At 39.0% G+C, this 18,166-nt stretch overlaps 2 protein-coding genes across 6 annotated transcripts in view; one reads left to right on the top strand and one right to left on the bottom strand.

Annotated features, from left to right (window-relative positions):
- The first annotated feature begins 1,400 nt into the window (after positions 1-1,400).
- Positions 1,401-3,950, top strand: ANKRD37 (ankyrin repeat domain 37). Its single transcript, XM_050895865.1, has 5 exons — positions 1,401-1,520; positions 1,836-1,988; positions 2,698-2,789; positions 3,339-3,568; positions 3,890-3,950. The coding sequence occupies exons 1-5, from the start codon at positions 1,494-1,496 to the stop codon at positions 3,898-3,900; spliced, it is 513 nt and encodes a 170-aa protein (XP_050751822.1). The 5' UTR covers positions 1,401-1,493; the 3' UTR covers positions 3,901-3,950.
- UFSP2 (UFM1 specific peptidase 2) overlaps positions 1,910-18,166 on the bottom strand; it is an 18,045-nt gene continuing 1,788 nt past the window's right edge. For 4 of the 5 annotated variants that reach the window (XM_050895862.1, XM_050895859.1, XM_050895860.1 and 1 more), the window contains exons 2-12: positions 17,393-17,471; positions 15,357-15,537; positions 15,212-15,278; positions 14,727-14,884; positions 13,727-13,919; positions 12,067-12,213; positions 11,460-11,624; positions 9,988-10,112; positions 7,801-7,877; positions 6,186-6,310; positions 3,809-4,755 (exon numbers count right to left, since the gene is read on the bottom strand). In XM_050895862.1, the coding sequence (XP_050751819.1) occupies positions 4,669-4,755; positions 6,186-6,310; positions 7,801-7,877; positions 9,988-10,112; positions 11,460-11,624; positions 12,067-12,213; positions 13,727-13,919; positions 14,727-14,884; positions 15,212-15,278; positions 15,357-15,537; positions 17,393-17,456 (1,389 nt within the window). In that variant the 5' untranslated portion in view covers positions 17,457-17,471 and the 3' untranslated portion in view covers positions 3,809-4,668. Of the gene's footprint in view, positions 1,977-3,808; positions 4,756-6,185; positions 6,311-7,800; positions 7,878-9,987; positions 10,113-11,459; positions 11,625-12,066; positions 12,214-13,726; positions 13,920-14,726; positions 14,885-15,211; positions 15,279-15,356; positions 15,538-17,392; positions 17,472-18,166 lie in introns of those variants that run through there. The other variant, XR_007766368.1, reaches the window with a different exon arrangement.

Below are 18,166 nucleotides of genomic sequence, written 5' to 3'. Positions count from 1 at the left end.
TTTTAACTGTGAAGCATGATCAGTGGTAATCGGAATCCTCTGTCAAATTGGATTTTATAGCATGAAAAGGACAGGCAGTTGCTTTTAAACATAATCTGAGCAAAGGCTGTGTCCATGCAAAATGAAGTTACGCAGTTGTTTTTTAAAACTCAAAGCAGTCAGTGACAGGGACAGTGGTTTCTCTGCGTGTGGGCATTCACCTCTTCCACCCCTGCCTTCCCCAGCAGCCATGGACACTGAGTATTAAAGCTCTGCGGGGGGAAAGCAGGTTTCACCATGAAACGTCACTGTCACCATGTTCAAAATAGATTCCAAGCAATTATTTTTCATGGTAACTGCCTTTGAGTGTGGCTGTGGCTGGGTCTGGTTTCCAGCACAGACAGGTCTATGGGTGGAAAGCTTGTTTGTGACCTCGGCCCACGTGGCCTGACCCTCTCTGGGACATCTAGTGCTCAAGGAAGTGAAAATGAACATTCTGTTTTTGCAAATGTGTTTTGAACAGAGATGTGATAGGTGGCTATCCTGACCTCTGCCATCACCACCACGTCCAGCCCCACTCAGACTGGTGATGAACTTTCTGTAACCTATACGCTAAATGGGAGCCTTGGGTTTCACAGATGGCTGAATTTGTCATGCCTCTTCAGTCTCCTTAACCTAGTGGCAGAGCTTGGGCAGGAAGATAGCAGGGATCTCTTTATGCTGACTTAAGCTTTTTTGGGGGAAAATTCTAAGTTCATCCTCTTTTTTATTTTTTTCTTTCCTAGATCCAAGTCTGCCTCGATGTAGTCTTTCCAAACCAGCGTTATGGTACATTGGCAGAACCACTTTTGAAGCCGTGCTTGGCAACAGCAAATCGAGCGAATAAAATGATTCACATACAGCACGGCTAGCTACAGGGGCTTGGGTTCCGGCTGAAGCCGTGCGTCCCTTGATGACAGCGACAGGAGGAGTTTCCAGAGACGCCTTCTCACGGCCTGGCCCTCGCTCCCCGCCACTGCCGGGTGCGTGCCTGCCTGCCTGCCTGCCTGCGTGCGGCGGCCGGCGCTGGGCTCTCCGGAGGCAGGGATGCCTTTCCCGCCCTCCTCTCCTGCGGCTGCGGGCCTGCCTGCGCCAGCGTGTGAGGGACGTGCCGGGCCGCCCCGCGCCCCATGGCCGCCCCACCTGCCGCTAGCCCTGCTTCCCGGCACCGCGCCGCTGGGCCGGGGCGGGCCGAGGCGGGGCAGGGCGGGGCGGGCCGTGCCGTGCCGTGCCGGCGGCCCCGCGGCGCCCCCGGGCAGGCCAATCAGGGCCAGCCGGGCGGCTTCCCGCCCATGTGCTCGTGTTTGTGTACGTGCCGCAGCCGGCTGCCGGCAGCGGGCGGGGGCTGTAGCCGGGGGATCGCTGCCTGTGCCAGCTCGCGAGCTGTGGCGGCGAGGGACAGCTTCTTGCGGCGGCTCGCTGCCTCGGCCACCCCGGAGCCGTGAGAGCCAGGCGTGCTCAGCGAAAGGGAGGCAATGTTGATGCTGGATTGCAATTCAGAGGTGAGGTTTGGGGAAGGTCGGTCTGTTGGTTCCGTCTTACAGGGAGCCCAGCGACGGAACTGTGTGAAGTGTAGTTTGCCGGGAGTTGCTGCTAGATACGTTGGGGCACTGCCGATGTCGATCACTATTTCTGGTTAAGAGATTAAAAGCCAAAAAAGTCATGCTGGGATTGCTTTTTTTAAAGGGGCAGTCTAAAGGTCCGATGATTTGTGAGGGGGATGTTTTCTGCCATGATGCAGTGTTCTTAGACTTGCCGTGGCTTAGACTGGCAATAACATTGTGCTTTTTTTTATATATATATCTTGTTTATTTTAGTCTAGTAGTTTCAGCAATCTGTTTGAGGCAGGAACCGCTGTGAACGCACCTGCAGATGCCTTTGGTCAGTCGCCAGCTCACTTGGCTGCTTGTGGTGGTGAAGCTTTTTTCCTACTTTGGCAACTGCAGACAGGAGCAAATCTGAACCAACAGGTAAAAATACAGAAGTTTTGTTTCTCCCACTTCTAATCTCGCATGTCAGCAAATCCAATTTATATTATTTAAATATTTTTTATCTAAGAGAGGTTTTATATACACAGTTGTATTGCATGAGGTATCTGGGGTTGCTTATTTTAGAGTAACTTTATTCTAGCATGAACCAGAAAGCCTGTCTATATTGTATTAGCAATTTCATTTGCGATGTATAATGCAATTTTCACACAGTGCTACATGCAGATGTCACAAGAACATAATTCTTTTACACAGATGAGTATTCCTTTTTCCTCTGAAATTTTGCCCCTGCTTCCAGTAAACATAAGGATTCTTTCTCTAGCTGCAAAGTTTAATTTGCTTATACCTCTGAGCTGGTACCAGCAAGCTGTTGGTCACAGCAATCACTGAATGGTGCTGAAAGATGCTGTTCATCAGTGTACAGAGTGTATTCTGTGTAAACAATCTTTTACAAGGTAAAGGTTAAACAATGAGTATTGCATGGGACAGTATTTCTAGTTTGCTGTGATGAATACAGTAAACATTGAATGGCAGTTACCGAGTACACTTTACTAGCTGTATTCGTTTAATTTCTCTCTCAACAGGCTGGTATACAGAGTAACACTCTGTAAACAGTCATGTTGCAGAACAAGATAGCTTCATCCTATTCCCCTTCCTTCAAATGACTGCTATATATAAATTGTGTTTTTAGGATTGCCTTGGAGAAGCCCCGATTCATAAAGCAGCAAAAGTTGGGAGTTTGGAATGTCTTGCTCTCCTTGTTGCTGGCGATGCCAAAATTGAGTAAGTTGAGCTACGTTTAGTCATTTCAGTAACAGTGTCAAAGGATACATGTATTTTACACAGTACTTTTTCTTGTTCAGAGTGTGCATGCTAAGACTGTAAATATAGCATGACTACAGTTGTAAGAAAGAGCAGTATTAAAAACTGCCATAGACATAAACACCAAAGTAGCACAGACCATATGCTGCTGTTTAGTTCCACATTAAAGACCTCTACAGCAACTGCTAAGAGAATATTCCTGATTGCATGTTCTTGTTAGTTTTCCATTCTGACTAATGCTGTGCTCACCTTCCTCTTGCCTTTCTGATATGCTAAGCCAGTCATAGTCTGATGACAAATTTATTTTAAAAGAATTATTTCTTGTTGCATATAATACCAGCCCTCTGTATGAGTAGAGCCCCATGCTATCCTTGACAAACCTTCTTGGTATTGATACTCTGTACTTATTTTTATACCTCTGTCTAAAGTTACCACTTAGTCTTGATCAGTGCTTGCTCATAATACATATTCCAATTTAATTGAATGGTTATTGTTAATTCTGTGTTTCAGCTTGTGCAACAACAGCGGACAAACAGCAGCAGACCTCGCACTGGCTTATGGCTTTCTGGAATGTGCCAAGTTCCTCGCAACAACTCAGCACACGCAGACAATGAAACTGAGAGGACGGTCTGGCTACTCACTAAGTGACAAACATGGCTTCCTGAGAGAGGATCCAAGTGCACAGAAACAAGAAAGTGAAACCAGCAGATCCATAAGCAGGAAGAGGAGAAGATCAGACGGTGTGTAAGACTGTTCGTTTACTACAATTCACAATATTTTTCTTTTTTTTTTTTAATGCTTTTAGCATTTAAGTAAATAAATTTGGTGTTAGATACACAGCAGTTGGATGTAGAAGCTTGCTAGTAAGGATCAACTTGCATAGGTATTTAAGGTTATGGTCTTATTGAAAATGGATAGTGCATGGGGAATGCCACTGAAAAGGCTACTTTAACATGGGGGGGGGGGGGCGGGGAAAGAAATCGTAGGTACTTTTACTGATGTACTGATGGGAGTAGCTACAGACTTACTCGTTTGTTCATATGACGGATCTTGTCTCCTAGCTGACAAATGAAACAGCTTGTAATCCCAAAATGAAATCAAGGGGAATCCGAAGTCTGAAGAAACACGACTGGACTATACATTGAGCAGTCAGATGTGTATGCTGGTACATTGTCTCCTTCTGAGAAGGAGAAAAGCTCTTTTATTTTTACTTCTCACAGAAGACTGTTGTGTTTTGTTTTCTTTTTTTTTCCCCCCTCGAATAGTTGTATTCATACAGCTGTAAATAAATGAGCATATAACAATTAATTCTCTCACATTTTTTTCTGCATAAATATGAGAACAAAGTTTATAAAATTCAGTACATATAGCCATTTTTCTCCCACTCCTCTTCTAAAATGCTGTTATCAACAGCACCAAATGATGCCTTTGAAGAGATTCATAGTGCACAAGACAGCTGGCGATATGGAACCTGAAAGGTATAGGACAGTTCATCTCTTGTGCAAGAAAGAAGTCCATAAAATAAAAGGACTGGGCATTTAATCTGTAAAGACTTTAGCACAACAAAAATTGCTATATAAACATAAAATTGTCCTAGCCAAAAGACAAGAGTATTAGTTACCTAATAAATGTATTTGTAAGAAATACAGTTCACATCAGATAACTCTTATTTTTAGAGGTTTCATTTAAAAAAAAAAATTCTTAATTTAAATTACTCAAGCAACTTTTCTATTTCAACTGGGTTTTGATTGACTTAAAGCATATTTTGGTAAATAACAAGACAGTTATATCTAGATCAGCTAGTATTCTGGCTTAACATGTTCCAGCATACAAGTGGAATTTAAATAGTTTTTGGTCGTTGAGGTAGGCACAGATTATAATAGGCGTCCTTGTTCCAAAACTCCGGGCCCTTCCATCCACACCAGCCCTGTCCAAGAAAAAGCAAGACAGCGTTTAAATCTACTACGAATTCTGTTTTCCCTATCTACTACTATTGGATCCATTTTATTTTACTAATTTTAATCTAAGGTGTACGAATTGTTTTCAAATATCTATAGAATGCAATGACACACAATTTTCAGAAAGTTCTCTACACGCCTGGAAACACACTGACAGAAAACACTTTACAGAGTCTCCCTCCGCCCCCTTCCCACCCCAGCTCAGTTCCTAAAAAGTAGCATCTCTTTCCCGCCCCTGCCCCTCCCACTACCTTCTGCTGCTACAGAGAGACTAATATTATTCTGAAACTCTATCATTCTCACAGTTTCCATTTCTCTTGTCTTGAATCCTTGCCTTCTTTGGTAATAGTTGATATTTCAGAGCCAAAAAGAGTTCTTAATATCAGAAGGTGTGCTGTTGATCATGATTTAGCAGAAAAACAGTTTAACTTAGAGGCCTTAAGTTTGCAGAGTACCACATAATTATATGAGGTGTTTTTGAAGAAAAGAGCTACAAACTTACAGTCCACCTCGGTTCCTCCCCTCCCCTGCCACTTTTGATGAGGAAAGGGGGTTCTGCAGTATTTTATCCTCCTGGACCATTCCTGAACACCTTGTAGCTCTAACAGCCTTTGGTTCTACATGCTCTTTGGAAATTGTTTCTTTCTCTATTCATTTCAAGCTTTGATCATTATAGGGCTAGCAAAATCTTTCTTCAATAGCTTTTCTAGTTGGGCCCAACCCAAGGGTATCAAATAAAGATACGAAATAAAAGTTGCTATTTGCAACTTAGTATGAAGAAATTGATTACTTAGCACCTGTGAAATGATTTAGCCACTTTCACAGTTAACATTTCTGACACTATGCTTACTGTTTTGTAATGTGCTGTCATCCCTTTTAGTAGCTTTAAATATGGAAATAACATTACATACCCTTTAGTTCTTTAGAGTTTCCCAGATTTTCAAAACAGCTCAGTATCTGCCCTTTAAACTTAGTTCAAGGCCTGATCTGAGAATGCCTAGTGTTGGATTTTTTTTTTTTATTTAAATTTTAAATAAATGGTTATCTTCTCTGCTTCAGTAACAGCATTTTACAGGCTGAACATATTTTTCTGTTCCATTCAAAATACCAAACACACCTATTGTATATACTACTGGGTAAAAGGGGAGATGGTTTAAGTCAGAGAAAGTAAAGAACATTTCTTTGTACTGTAACAACTTTATGTAGTTGCTGACCCAATACATCTTCTCCAAAGACACAAAGTTTCAGAAACTAACAATAAGTAGCATATATGCAGGTTAACTGGGATCAGCACTTCCTCCATAAGAAACGGAGGAGCCATAGAACAGCCAATTTGTATTTGGCTGCACATTATTTGTTTAATGCCAAAATATATGTATATACGTGCATCAAGCCTCACCTTTTCCAAAATAACATGCAGATCTTCTCCTCCGGTGTAATGTGGGTCTAGAATCAAATATTTTATGTGCCCTGTAATCTCATTCCAAGCCACTCCTAATATTGTGTGAGCCAAAACACCTCCACCTAAAATAGGAGGAACACAAATTGCTAAAAATTTTTCACTGAGATTGGCTAAATGTGCAAACCTAAAATAAAAATACATCAACACTTTCTATTAGCAGACTAGCTTGGTTATCAAAATGATTCTGAAGTTGTCCTTCATAAGAGTCTTCACATTATTAAACAACATATCTTTACTACAACTAGGGAAGATTACTTATTTTACTTTACTTACTACAACTAGAGAATTTACTTTCCAAATTTCTTCCATGTCAGCAGGGCAGGTTAAATCCTCAACACTTCCACCAGATGCAGTCAAGAATATTTCAAACATCTGTTTTGCTCACTTTTTCTTTAAAGAAACTTAACTGTAGAAAAGGAATCTGGAAAACTTCCTGGTTGTAAAAGGACTAAAATTAGAACAGAAATCAGAACTGCTGGATAAGGGTTATCTCCTGTTTTCTGCTAAGTTCCATCAATGGATATTAGGGGCAGAGTAGTAATTTCCAACTCCCCTTTCTCTAGCCTACAAACAGGGAAAGGGGATATTTTGATGAGCTGGCCACAGGTCGACTCTTGCATGTTTTTTCAGATAGCATGAGGAGTTTACATCCTTGGGATACTGTAGTAATGACTCCACACAACAGATAGGATGTGCAGAAACCCCAAAAGAACAGAAGAAAAAAAAAAAAAAAAAAATCCCCCAAACCCACCCCAAAGAGCCAACCTCCACCCGTCCAACAACAACAACAACTAAACCAATCTGCAAGAGAGCATTACAGGGAAGGGTAAGTTACAGACTAAAAGATTTTTCAATACAGGATTCTAAATTCTTGAAATTCAGACAAAAAGGCTGCTGAAAGGCCAAGAATATTTCATACCAAAATCTGGACTTCTGGCACCTCTAATTAGAGAGAGTAACTCTATCTTTATGGAGTGCCAAATACAGATTGCAAAAATTGCTAAAATTAAAACTTTATTAAAGCTGAAAATGATATTTTCAATATTCTTCATTTTCTAAACCACAGCTGTCTTGGAAATAGTTCAATTAAAGTTACGGCGTTCTTACTAATGGCATTTCTTATGTTACCAACATTTCAGATTATTAAAACTGGTCTTAAAAAGAATTTGGATAATACCCTTCTCTTCAAAGCCAGATAAACACTGCTCTGCTGTGATGGGAAGTTTTGGGGAACTGTGAACTTCTGCTCCTCTAGAGAGCAGAAGTCATGTCCCGAGTTCTGACTTCAACAGCAGTTTTTAAGAACACCATTTAGATCGACTTTTGTTACCAGGTTTAATATTGAGCTTGGGAGAAACACTGAGTGAAAAAGGTAACAGCCAGACTAAATTGTATCATTTTCCAGGCTCCCTTGGGAAAAGCGTAATTTTTAATTCATCTGGAGTTTTGATTAACTCTTGTACACTAAACTGAATGAGTTCTAATTGAAATGCAATTCAGCACAGGAAAGGCACGCACTTTCACTGGCATTCTTTGATACTCGAGCACTTACCAATCATAACTGGAGTTCCTTCAGTCTTGAAATGGTTAGCAAGCTCTCTTCCCTGCAATGCTAGTTCAGAACCCTGGCTAGGTAAGAAAAACAACAACAGATGTGTCATCCTCACTAGGCTTAATTCTCTAATTATCCATTATACTCGTTAACTGCATAGGTAACTGATTAGAAAGTGGCTTATAGTTTTCCTGTGTAAACATCCTGGGGCAATCTGAAAAAAACTTTTTTAATGCAACTTACAGATTCTGGTTGGACCAATGAATCTGCTGTAAGCCTAGCTGCCACTGGAGCACCTGGAGTCACCTGGCTTCTATGAAGTGTCTGCTGCTTGTCTCCCACAGTGGGGACAGCTGGTAAACCCCAACGGGTCCCTCCAAGTGGCTGAAAAACAGACTGGCTACATCTGTCAGCAACGGGAAGTCTGAAGTAACAGAACTTCATCAGAAACAACAAAAATAAGGTGTTGATAAAGGTGTTTATAATGACGTCTCTTAAGACAGGTTTCCACTGTAATTGCACCAGCAATTGCAGTACTCATACACAAGCTGGCTTTAAAAATCAAATCTCAAATAACAGTAGTAATCTGTTCAAAGCAACACTGAACTTAGCTTTGTTATAATCTCCCTGCTTTCCTTTTCAACTATGAGGACCAGCCACAGACAAAAGAAGTCTACATGGAAGAGAAAGGCACACACACAGTACATGCATGTACTCCAGGATTTGGAGCTGAAGACATGTGTCTGACGGAGACCCATATTCCCCTCAGAAGACTGACAGTACTCCCAAAAGTGGTGACAGAAGCTAGGCAAGGAAATTAATACAGATATTTTTTATGTCTTGTCTTCATATTTCTTCATATAGTGGCTAACCTTTTGAAAACTCAAAGAAAGCCTGCGTGCCTGCTTCTCAAGTTCCTGGAGAGATGGATTAAATGCAGACAGAATACAAAACTGAACTCTGGGAAACGGTGCATTTACAATAATGGATTCAGTACTAGCGTTGCTGGTGCAGCTGTGAAGTCTTATTTCCATAAAGAGTTAGAGGTGCTCGCTGGAAATAAGCCCAAGACAAAAATGCTATCCACTGCCAGTGACCAGCTGAAAAAGATGCATGACATTTCTTCTTCTCAGCATGGTAGTGATGTTGGCTTTTCATAATCCTGAACAACATTGGTGCTCCCTTGTAGCAGCACTATGAACAATTCTACCCAGTTCACAAAGGAATCTATTCTATATTCTTATGTGCAGGAATAAAAACCTTCATACTGGCAGGGCCTGTCACAGTGGCTATAAATAATAGGTGGATCATCTGCAAATATGAGCTCTGGAACAAAGAAAGATTAAAATTGGCTGTATAAAGCTTTACAAAATATTGCAGAATTGAACTATTTTCCTACTGTTAAGAACCACCATCACCATAGTCACATGCTCTTTTAGAATATCTACATTGAATTTACTCTAAATAAACATAACTCATGAGTAGCATTTTGTTTGACTAGAATTTTCATACATGCTAAGTTAGTATATATTCTTTATTTCATGATTGTGTTTATCACAAAAAGTTCAGGGATTTGTTAGTCTGCTTAGTGCTGCCTAAATGATAAAAATCCAGTAATTTTACTTCTGATAAATGCTGAACATTATTCTTTTTCTCCAAATATATTTGTAGGGTGCTTTACTGTGTATGAGAGTGTCAGATTGTCAGAATGGAAACAAATCCCTTGTTTTATCTGTCACAGAAACCCAGATAAGAGAACACTATTTCCAGGCTGCTCAGCAATTTGCCTCAATCCTGAACTGACAGGTTAGCTCTGTGGATGAAGTAATAATTTACTGTCAGTGTGCATGCAGTTCATTAGGACCGCCAGACTGTGTGCCTGCTTCAAAAATTATGGTTGTGGTGCAAAGGAATAGGCTGAATTCCACATCAGTTTGCATATCATTAAGCAATTTACAGCAACTGCAAACTGGAACCCCAAGCCCCAAGAAATTTAGCAACGCCTTCATCTGTAAGCAGTTACCACAACCACAGGCAGGAATACAGGGTTTATGAACAAGGAACCCTTAAAAGATTCATCATCTCTTATTATCCCTATTCTCCCATGTATTGTAATGGTAATTTGCATTTTAAGGCATTCAGTCTTTTTAATAATTACTGAGCTATGAAACAGATATTGATTCTTACCTGACAAATAATATTTTTGATGTTATTCCAAAAAGCTGATTCAAAACAAGCTGTACCTCAATCGAACCAATCCATTGCCGTGACCCAACGAATGCTGCCGGCTTGTCTCCAGCATCAACTAGTGCCTTTGCAACATTACAATGAAGAAGAAAAACAAAAGTCAACAACATACAATAGGCAATTCCACCACTTTTTGTGAACAAAGCTGGTTTATATATATGCGAATGTGTTTTGAACTTAGCCGGTCAAAAGCAGACAAATGGATGTTGAATTAATCCACTGCGGTTCTCTTCCGTAATGTCACTTGAACACTAATACAGAAGAGTGCCTATAAGCACAGAATATAATCCCAGGTCCACAGGCAGACTTCAAGCCGGGATGGTGAGCACTGAGCTGTCTAATAATGGAGTGCATCATTTGTACTGCAGAAGCCACTTCACAGACTGAAGTCCCTGGATTCCCATTCAAAGCATCTCAGAAAAGGATCCATAAAATAGTGCTCTGAGGAAGAGGCCACTGAAATACACCGAAGGTTGTGGTTTATTTTAAACTCTTCTCCATTCTGAGGCTTCTGTGTTACATGCAGCACTTGAGAGGGGCCTTTTCTGCTCAGGATACATAGCCCACAAAGCCTCCTGAAGGCTACTGCCCTCTTCTAGACGTCTAAAAATACTACAAGAGTGGATGGATTTCAGTTGCTTTTAAGTTTAGGTGTGGACTGAGAAATGTTCAGGAAATGCAGTTTTAACTTTAGTGCTCACGTCCCTGTTAAGTATGATGAAAGTTGTTTCATGGACCGAATCAAACTTTGCTAAAAATGTTCAGTAAATAAATGTAATGCAAAGAACTATTTTTAAGACTGAAGATAATTGCAGTATTTCTCACTAGGCATACAATATTAGCTACCCAAGCGTACAGTTTTTCTTCAGTGCTGTTAACGGAAACAAACATATTCAGGTATGCATTCGAATTCACAATACAAAAAGAAGCGAAGGAGAGTTCAAAGAACAAGAAAAGCCCACTACTCTCAAAGGCAAAGTTGCAAAAGAAGGCAGTAAATCAATGCATAGCATCTGGGGACCAATTCAGCTGTCACTGAATGCAAAAGTCAGTTTTAAAACTGATTTTAGTATGACATATTGGGTTTTTTGTTTTCTTTCATTTGGCAAAAACAGTGAAAATATCATAATCTGAGCTTCTAATAGAACATTAATCCAAGGAAATATTTACAAGACTATTTTAATGAGTCTTATTTGTACAGATAATGTCACCTGACACCGATAAACATTTGGAGACAGATCTCCTATAATAAAACTTGTTAAAAATAATAATTCAGAACTACTATAGTTCAATTTAAGAGATAAATTAAAAGTATCACACAAATCTGAAGTCTGAAATACACGAATTTGATATTTTAAAACTAATCTATACAAACATGCATAAAATAATTAATCTGCTTAAATGTTCTGTACCTGTTGAATTTCCTTGTGTGTTGGTATAGGTTTATCAATGTAACCTTGGTGCTTGAACCAAGAACAGATTGTCTGCAAAGACCGATAGGCACAGCCCCAACCACTGTCATCAATCCGATCCTGCATATAGTGGTGATAACTATATACACCATGTACTGAATAAACCTGCACAGAAAGAGAGAATACAAATGAATCTGATCACACTTGCATCAATTTTCAGAGAAGTCATAGGACTTGTCACTTGCACTGTAAAAGCTTTCAGTTGGGGATTGCAAATCTTTGGAAGAACTGAAGGGTTGTTATTCACACATGAGTACTCCTCCTGTTTGTCTCCTAAACACCTCCATTCATAGTTTCAGTTTCTTGTCCTGTTCTGAGAAACTTTTAAAATACATGCTAAAAATGTGTACATCCTTTTCCAAGAAAATACAATTTCTTTGGGACAAATATAGCTCAAGCAATGCCATTTTGTGCAGAGAAGCCCTTTTGCTTAAAAGGTCAAGTCAGTAACTTTGCTTTCTCATCTATGTAATACTGACTATATAAATTACTTCTTTTAATAACAAATCTCAAGTACTTTCTTACAAATGTTTAAATTTAAACTTACCATACCAGACTCCGTACCAGGTGAATTAAGATGTAAATGTGGATTTCTGAGATATCCATCTTTATATGGTTCATCTGGAAAATGATAAGCATTTGCTCTCTTGAAATATGGTCTGTCACAAGGCAGATTGAATAACCCATGCAATTCCTACATGCAAGTTCGAATAAAAATAAAGAGCACAATTCAAATTTTGGATTAAAAGAAACATCACATTGTAAGTAACAATAAAGACATAAACAATTTTAACAGCACAGTTTAGCAAATTAATATATAAAAATCTGCTTAATTAAATATTCAGCATGTATGTTTACTACTAGATCTCACCTCTCAAAAGAAGCTCATGCAGGCTTACCTCCTGCCCACTATTTTATGCGGTCCTGTTACATAATGCCTGCCGCTGGAGCCCCGCTGAAGATGGGGCTTATGAAAGCCATATATAGAAAAGGATTACAGTTTTATCTATGTAGTAGTATAGACACACACACTCTGAATTATAATCTTAACTAATATTGAAGACATACAAATACCACATACTGAGACAAAGTAAAGATACTGAGCTTATGGTTTAGGCAGATTCAGCCTATTTTTAAATCTTTTAAGCACTGTTTACAACACAGCAGCCATGTTTAAAGAGATGTATTGTCTTACTTCACAGAGCTTAAGAGTGAAATGAATGATGAGATCATCTAGGATAATGTGTGTAACACAGGTAACACATTTTACGCAGATGACCCAACACCGAACCCAACTACATTAGCTACAATAACACTTAGCAATCAGTGGATAAGAGTGAACAGAAGTTAGAGAGCAAGAAAGACTTAATGTGCAACCAATGCCTGAGACCTCTGCAAATGCAAGGAATAGATTAGGTTTTATATACCCAGTAATGCTTCACACAGAAGAAGAAAATGAAAAAACCCCAGGGCTTCTACACCTCTAAGGCAGCAGAAGATTCTTTCCATGCTCTCAGTATGTGTAACTGTGTGACCTGAACTGGTATATGCCAGGTACACGTCTCACTCTGAAAGGACTGCTACATCAGAACATTTTTCAACCTCATCCATTGTCCTTTTTCTAGATGTGCTAACCCAGAAGGCAAAAACCAACCAAACAAAAGCTAGCTAAGGCTGGTCAGCTGTGAGCCACAAAAAGCAGTCCCCCCCCCCCCCCCCCCCCCCCCCAAACAAACAAACAAACCACCCAACAACACACAACCCCAAGAAAGAAAGCAAAAACAAACAAAAAAATCCCAACCCTAACCCTTTCAGGACACGTGTTAAAGCCTGAAAGTAATAACATGCTACAAGTAATCTGATAGTCTACCATGGAAGTGGAGAAATTCAAAGAATACAGTACCAGAAGTATAATTTAGGTAGGTTTTACCTAAAACAAATCCTATGTAGTTTTAAAGTTTCTATTGTTCCCTTACAAAAATGAGATCTGGCACATTTTATAAAATAACTTCTAATAAATCAAGCTTCCACATTCAGTATACTGCTTCAGTTATAATAAAAATAAATTAAAAAAATAGCAGTATCTGTTAGTATTTATTCTACGTTGGCTAAATGAAAAGCTTTACCACTGCTTCAGTTACAATAATAATTTAAAAAAATAAATAAATAAAAAACCCCCAGATTCTGTTAGTATTTGTTGGCTTTACCTTTCTGTAACTTTCCAGTTGATCATCTGAAATACCTGTAGGATACGAGATTGTTACAAGGTGATTTTTTCCTGGTAACATGAAATGAAATTGTTCTGGTACCACAATTGATGTTCCCTTCATATATTTCATGATACATCTTTCCATGTCAGTTAATTGCCTGTGGATTGCCTTCACCAGGAGATTCTGTACCCTGCAAAGTGTAAGGGAGAATATTTAAAAAGTGGAACAGCGATGGTGGATCATTTTCTCTCATAGCTCTCATACTTATACAATACTTACATGCATATTTGCATGTGGTCTGATGAACTTATTAATTCCATGCTTCCGCTCCCACAGAGAAAGATATAACCTCACCGTGCTTTACTCAAAGCATGTCTGCACACAGAAACTACTCCCTAGTGATTCAACCCTCCAAAGTGCAGGTACCCTGGTCTGATATCAGAAACACAACCATTATGAGCATGTGCTGAAATAAAAGTTACATATATGACTATACGGGGGTTTTTTGCATTTTATCCACCCCATTTAGCATCCTTCAGTCAAATCCTATGGAAAAAATGCAAGGGAAAAATACAGAGGAAGACTCCAACATTTTCCACCTTCATCTACCCAGCTGCAGCCCCGAACATAGTACTGAGATTACGAAGACTCATCAAACGCACTCCAACTCTCACTTTTATACATGCTCACATACTTCGAAGATTTTTTAGAACATTTTCCTGGCTTTCTCAATTCCTTGCTAAGCAACAGTTATGAGTTATCAAATCTATCAGACATTGATAAACTGAATTTTTTGTACATAGCAAAAAGATTGTGTCTCAAGATTATTAAAGCTAACAGCTGTCTACAGGAGCTTTTATTATTTACACAGTTAAATTCCATTACAAAAATACTATATGCTACTTCATCAAACTGATTAATGATATAGCTTCCCTTCATTATTTCAAGAAAAAGCAGTAGTGAAGTTGAAAAATTACAAGTTCAGGATAACACTTACTTTCCCCATGTTTCTTCTGGAGAAACAGATACAACAACATCAACTGGTAATGTCATATTTATGTAGTGGTGTTCCTTATTTTCCCTTTCAATGACTGGAGCCAAAGCAGCTGATGAAGACGTCATTTCCAACATGAGGTCTATATTGACTACCTGCTGCTGCAGACAATAAAGACACCAATAGTACATCAACAACAACACATGCACCAAGAAGGCAAAAGTAAGATTGTAGGTATTTGGTATCAAACTCAGTAATGAAATACTTGGGCTAAAAAAAAAAGCTAGTAATGTTAAAGACAAACTTCTACGTGCTGATCTACTGTAGATGGATCTCTGCATTCACACCGAGTGTCAATGACTTTAAAAGGATTCTTTTAAGTCATGTCCATGTCTATTTGTGTACAGAAAAGCCTAAGATGGGCAGATCTAAAAATGCTGAAATGATAGGTTGTCTGATATAATTTATTAGTGTGGTGAGACACATACCGTATCTTGAAACTTTTTATCCTTTTTTTTGCCAAGCTTTCGTTTGGTCTCATCATCTTGATCAAATCTGAAGTATCAACAGAAAGAGAAATTTCTATAATATGAAATTCATCTATTTGAAAAAATATTTTTGAAAGATACTCACTGTATAAATCGTCTTATCTCCTTACAAGCAGAATCATCAGTCAGCTCTGGAACAGTGTTCATACCATTGTTAGGCCACACATAGACTGAACTGTGGCAAATTCTTAATACAAGAACATCTGAGGACAGTTTGTTTGCAAGATCACTGAAAACATATCCTAATGCCTTTTTTGTTGATGCCTCTGAAACACAATAAGGATACAGTTAGCCTAGAAAATTCCCTCACTTTCGTTATAGCTGCTGGGCATACATTTTAAAAAAATTTGTATGTTTTTATTCCAAGTCAAAACGTAAGTGCTATTATGATCAGAAAAATGGCTATGTAAACAAAAACTGAGATAAGATTTCACTTAGCAGGTCTGTCTCAAACATTCACACTCATACCTGCCTGAACAAACGTGTACTGTTTCTCTCAGATGCTGTCAAATATGAAGAGCTGAATGAATTACAGAAGAACAACCTACACCGTAGTCAATTCTCACATCAATAACTCTTAACCAAGCCTACCGTTGCAAACGAACTTCTATGTACACGCAAACTTCTACATACGGTCATATTTAGTCTTTTGAGTAAATCCTGGAAAGATTCAATGAGAGTCACATGTTTCTGACTTCATATCATTATTCAGAAATACAAACAAAAAATATACTAAACTTTTGGAAAAGCAGGGCCTACACTCCAGCTGCAGACCAAATTTTGGCCAACATAAACCTGTAACTGTAAGCCACACCCTGGTCAGCCTGAATCTTTATTACCGGTATAGACAGTCATCTTTCAGAGTTTGACTTGACTTTTTAAGTTTCACCCACTCCTTACAACCTGAACTAATACTGGATATGACAGAGCAACTTTTGCACAGGACCAGCATTGTTTTCCTCACTGAGGAGATTAAAAAACATTACTTAGAACATAACAAGTTATACCAAGCCTAACAAGCTATCAAAGACTATGCTGAATTGTATTTCTTTAATGCATTAACTTAATTTGGCCATTATTAGTTGACTTCTGCACTAGAAGTCTAAAAACTACAGTATTAGAAAAAAAATCAAACAAAACTCCTCCAAAACCAAAAACCTCACTGCCTTCAAAAGGAGTGGTCTGCCATATTTACACACTAACAGGTGTGAATACCATGCACTTGGACAATCTGAATATTACTCTGCTTCACTGTGGTTAAAATTCACTACACTGTAAACAAAGACAAATAAACAGCCTTTCTCTGAGGATGCAATTCACAAAAAGTTGCTATGCATTGGCCCAACCTATTCAACACTTCTATTCTACATCATGAACTGAAATGAGCCCAAGTTCCTTTTCAAGGTTCACTAGCACTGAATTCAGAGTTGCTAGCAAAGACATGTCCTTTTAAAATGCAGAATGAGCTACAGCTGAGCTAAAGACACTCTCCTTCCACACTCTGCCGTATGATAGCTCAATGGCCACTGATAGCCTTGGGCAGGCTTTCTGAAATGAACATCACCTTACTGTAAGAATGTGGGACTAGAGGAGCCTCTTAATGCCATATGATCTAGTCCCTTGTTATCACATGGAATTGCAGTAGCCAACCCCACCTAAATTCAGTAGAGTAACTAGTTAGCTTGTTCATCTTCTCTATTTCTCTAGAAAGACTGGACCACAGTCTCAAATCTGTATTATTAATATAATCCTGTTATAACTAAATTAATTGTCATTAAGTTATTCTCTGTTTGCTTAGAATTTCAGGGTCAACTTTGAGTTCAAACTGAAAAGTGATCCCAATACCATACCCATACGTAGGAAAAATATGTAAATAAAATGACCTAAAAATGGCAATTTAAACTTTACTTCAAATTAAAATAAAAAACATACGATGGAAAAAGACTGTCAGAAAATTAACGGAGATAAAGAATAACACTTTCTCTACTTAATCTTTACGGGTTTGGGAAGAAGCACTTAACATCTGGTGAAATGCCAAGAAAATAAACATCATAACTAGTTAATTAATAAAAGGTTATTTATACAAATGTTAAGAAATCTGTTATAGTCTTATAGACACACCATCAGTAGTTGCTAGCTGAAATGCAAGATCCAAGCCTCCTCTTATTCTAAAGAGTATGTCCATAGCTTCTAGAATCACCTAAAGAGAAAAAGAAGCAATGAAAATGAATGGCTATTTCAACATGCTTTCTCTCAAGTTACAATTGACTGTTATTTTACCACAGTGTGCAAGCACACCGGTAATTACTGCAGCTGCTCAGGGTACGAAAGGCCAGTGAATAAACAGGGAAGCGAGTGGCATAGCAGCACATAGTTGCCAGATCCAGTACCTCAATTACATGAATACTGCTACAAACACAGTCCTTAAAACACATTTCCTACCTAAACAAGAAAGTCTTAATTCTATACTTTTACCTTCTAGAAATATTTTGGGTAAAATATCATCAAAATATCATCAATCCAGATGGCATATTTCCCATCTTATGGGTCATCTTCCAGTTCAAGTAAACCAATGACTGCTCTGAGCATTAGAGCAGAAAGGTAGTTAAGCACATCTGTAAGTGTGCATTCATCTTGGTTAGGAAATCACAGCTTCAGGGAAAGAAAAAAAAAAAAAAGAGACACACACACACCCTCCAGAACCCAGACTGAATTTCACATTCGACAGAAGGGCTGCTTATGCCAGCACAGAGACCACCCAGCTGTTTCTTTCCCCTTCCGAAGTCCCTGCTCTGTGTCCCTACAACTGCTCGCTGCAGACATTTTGACATGCAGTTCATCAGAGAACTCATCCAGATGGAAAACCACCCTTTTATTGAGAAGACTTTTTCAGCC

The sequence above is a fragment of the Gymnogyps californianus genome, chromosome 4 (genome assembly GCF_018139145.2).
Source record: "Gymnogyps californianus isolate 813 chromosome 4, ASM1813914v2, whole genome shotgun sequence".
NCBI lineage: Eukaryota > Metazoa > Chordata > Aves > Accipitriformes > Cathartidae > Gymnogyps > Gymnogyps californianus.
Note: the sequence above shows the minus strand (reverse complement) of the source record. Positions and strands in the feature narration are given on the sequence as shown.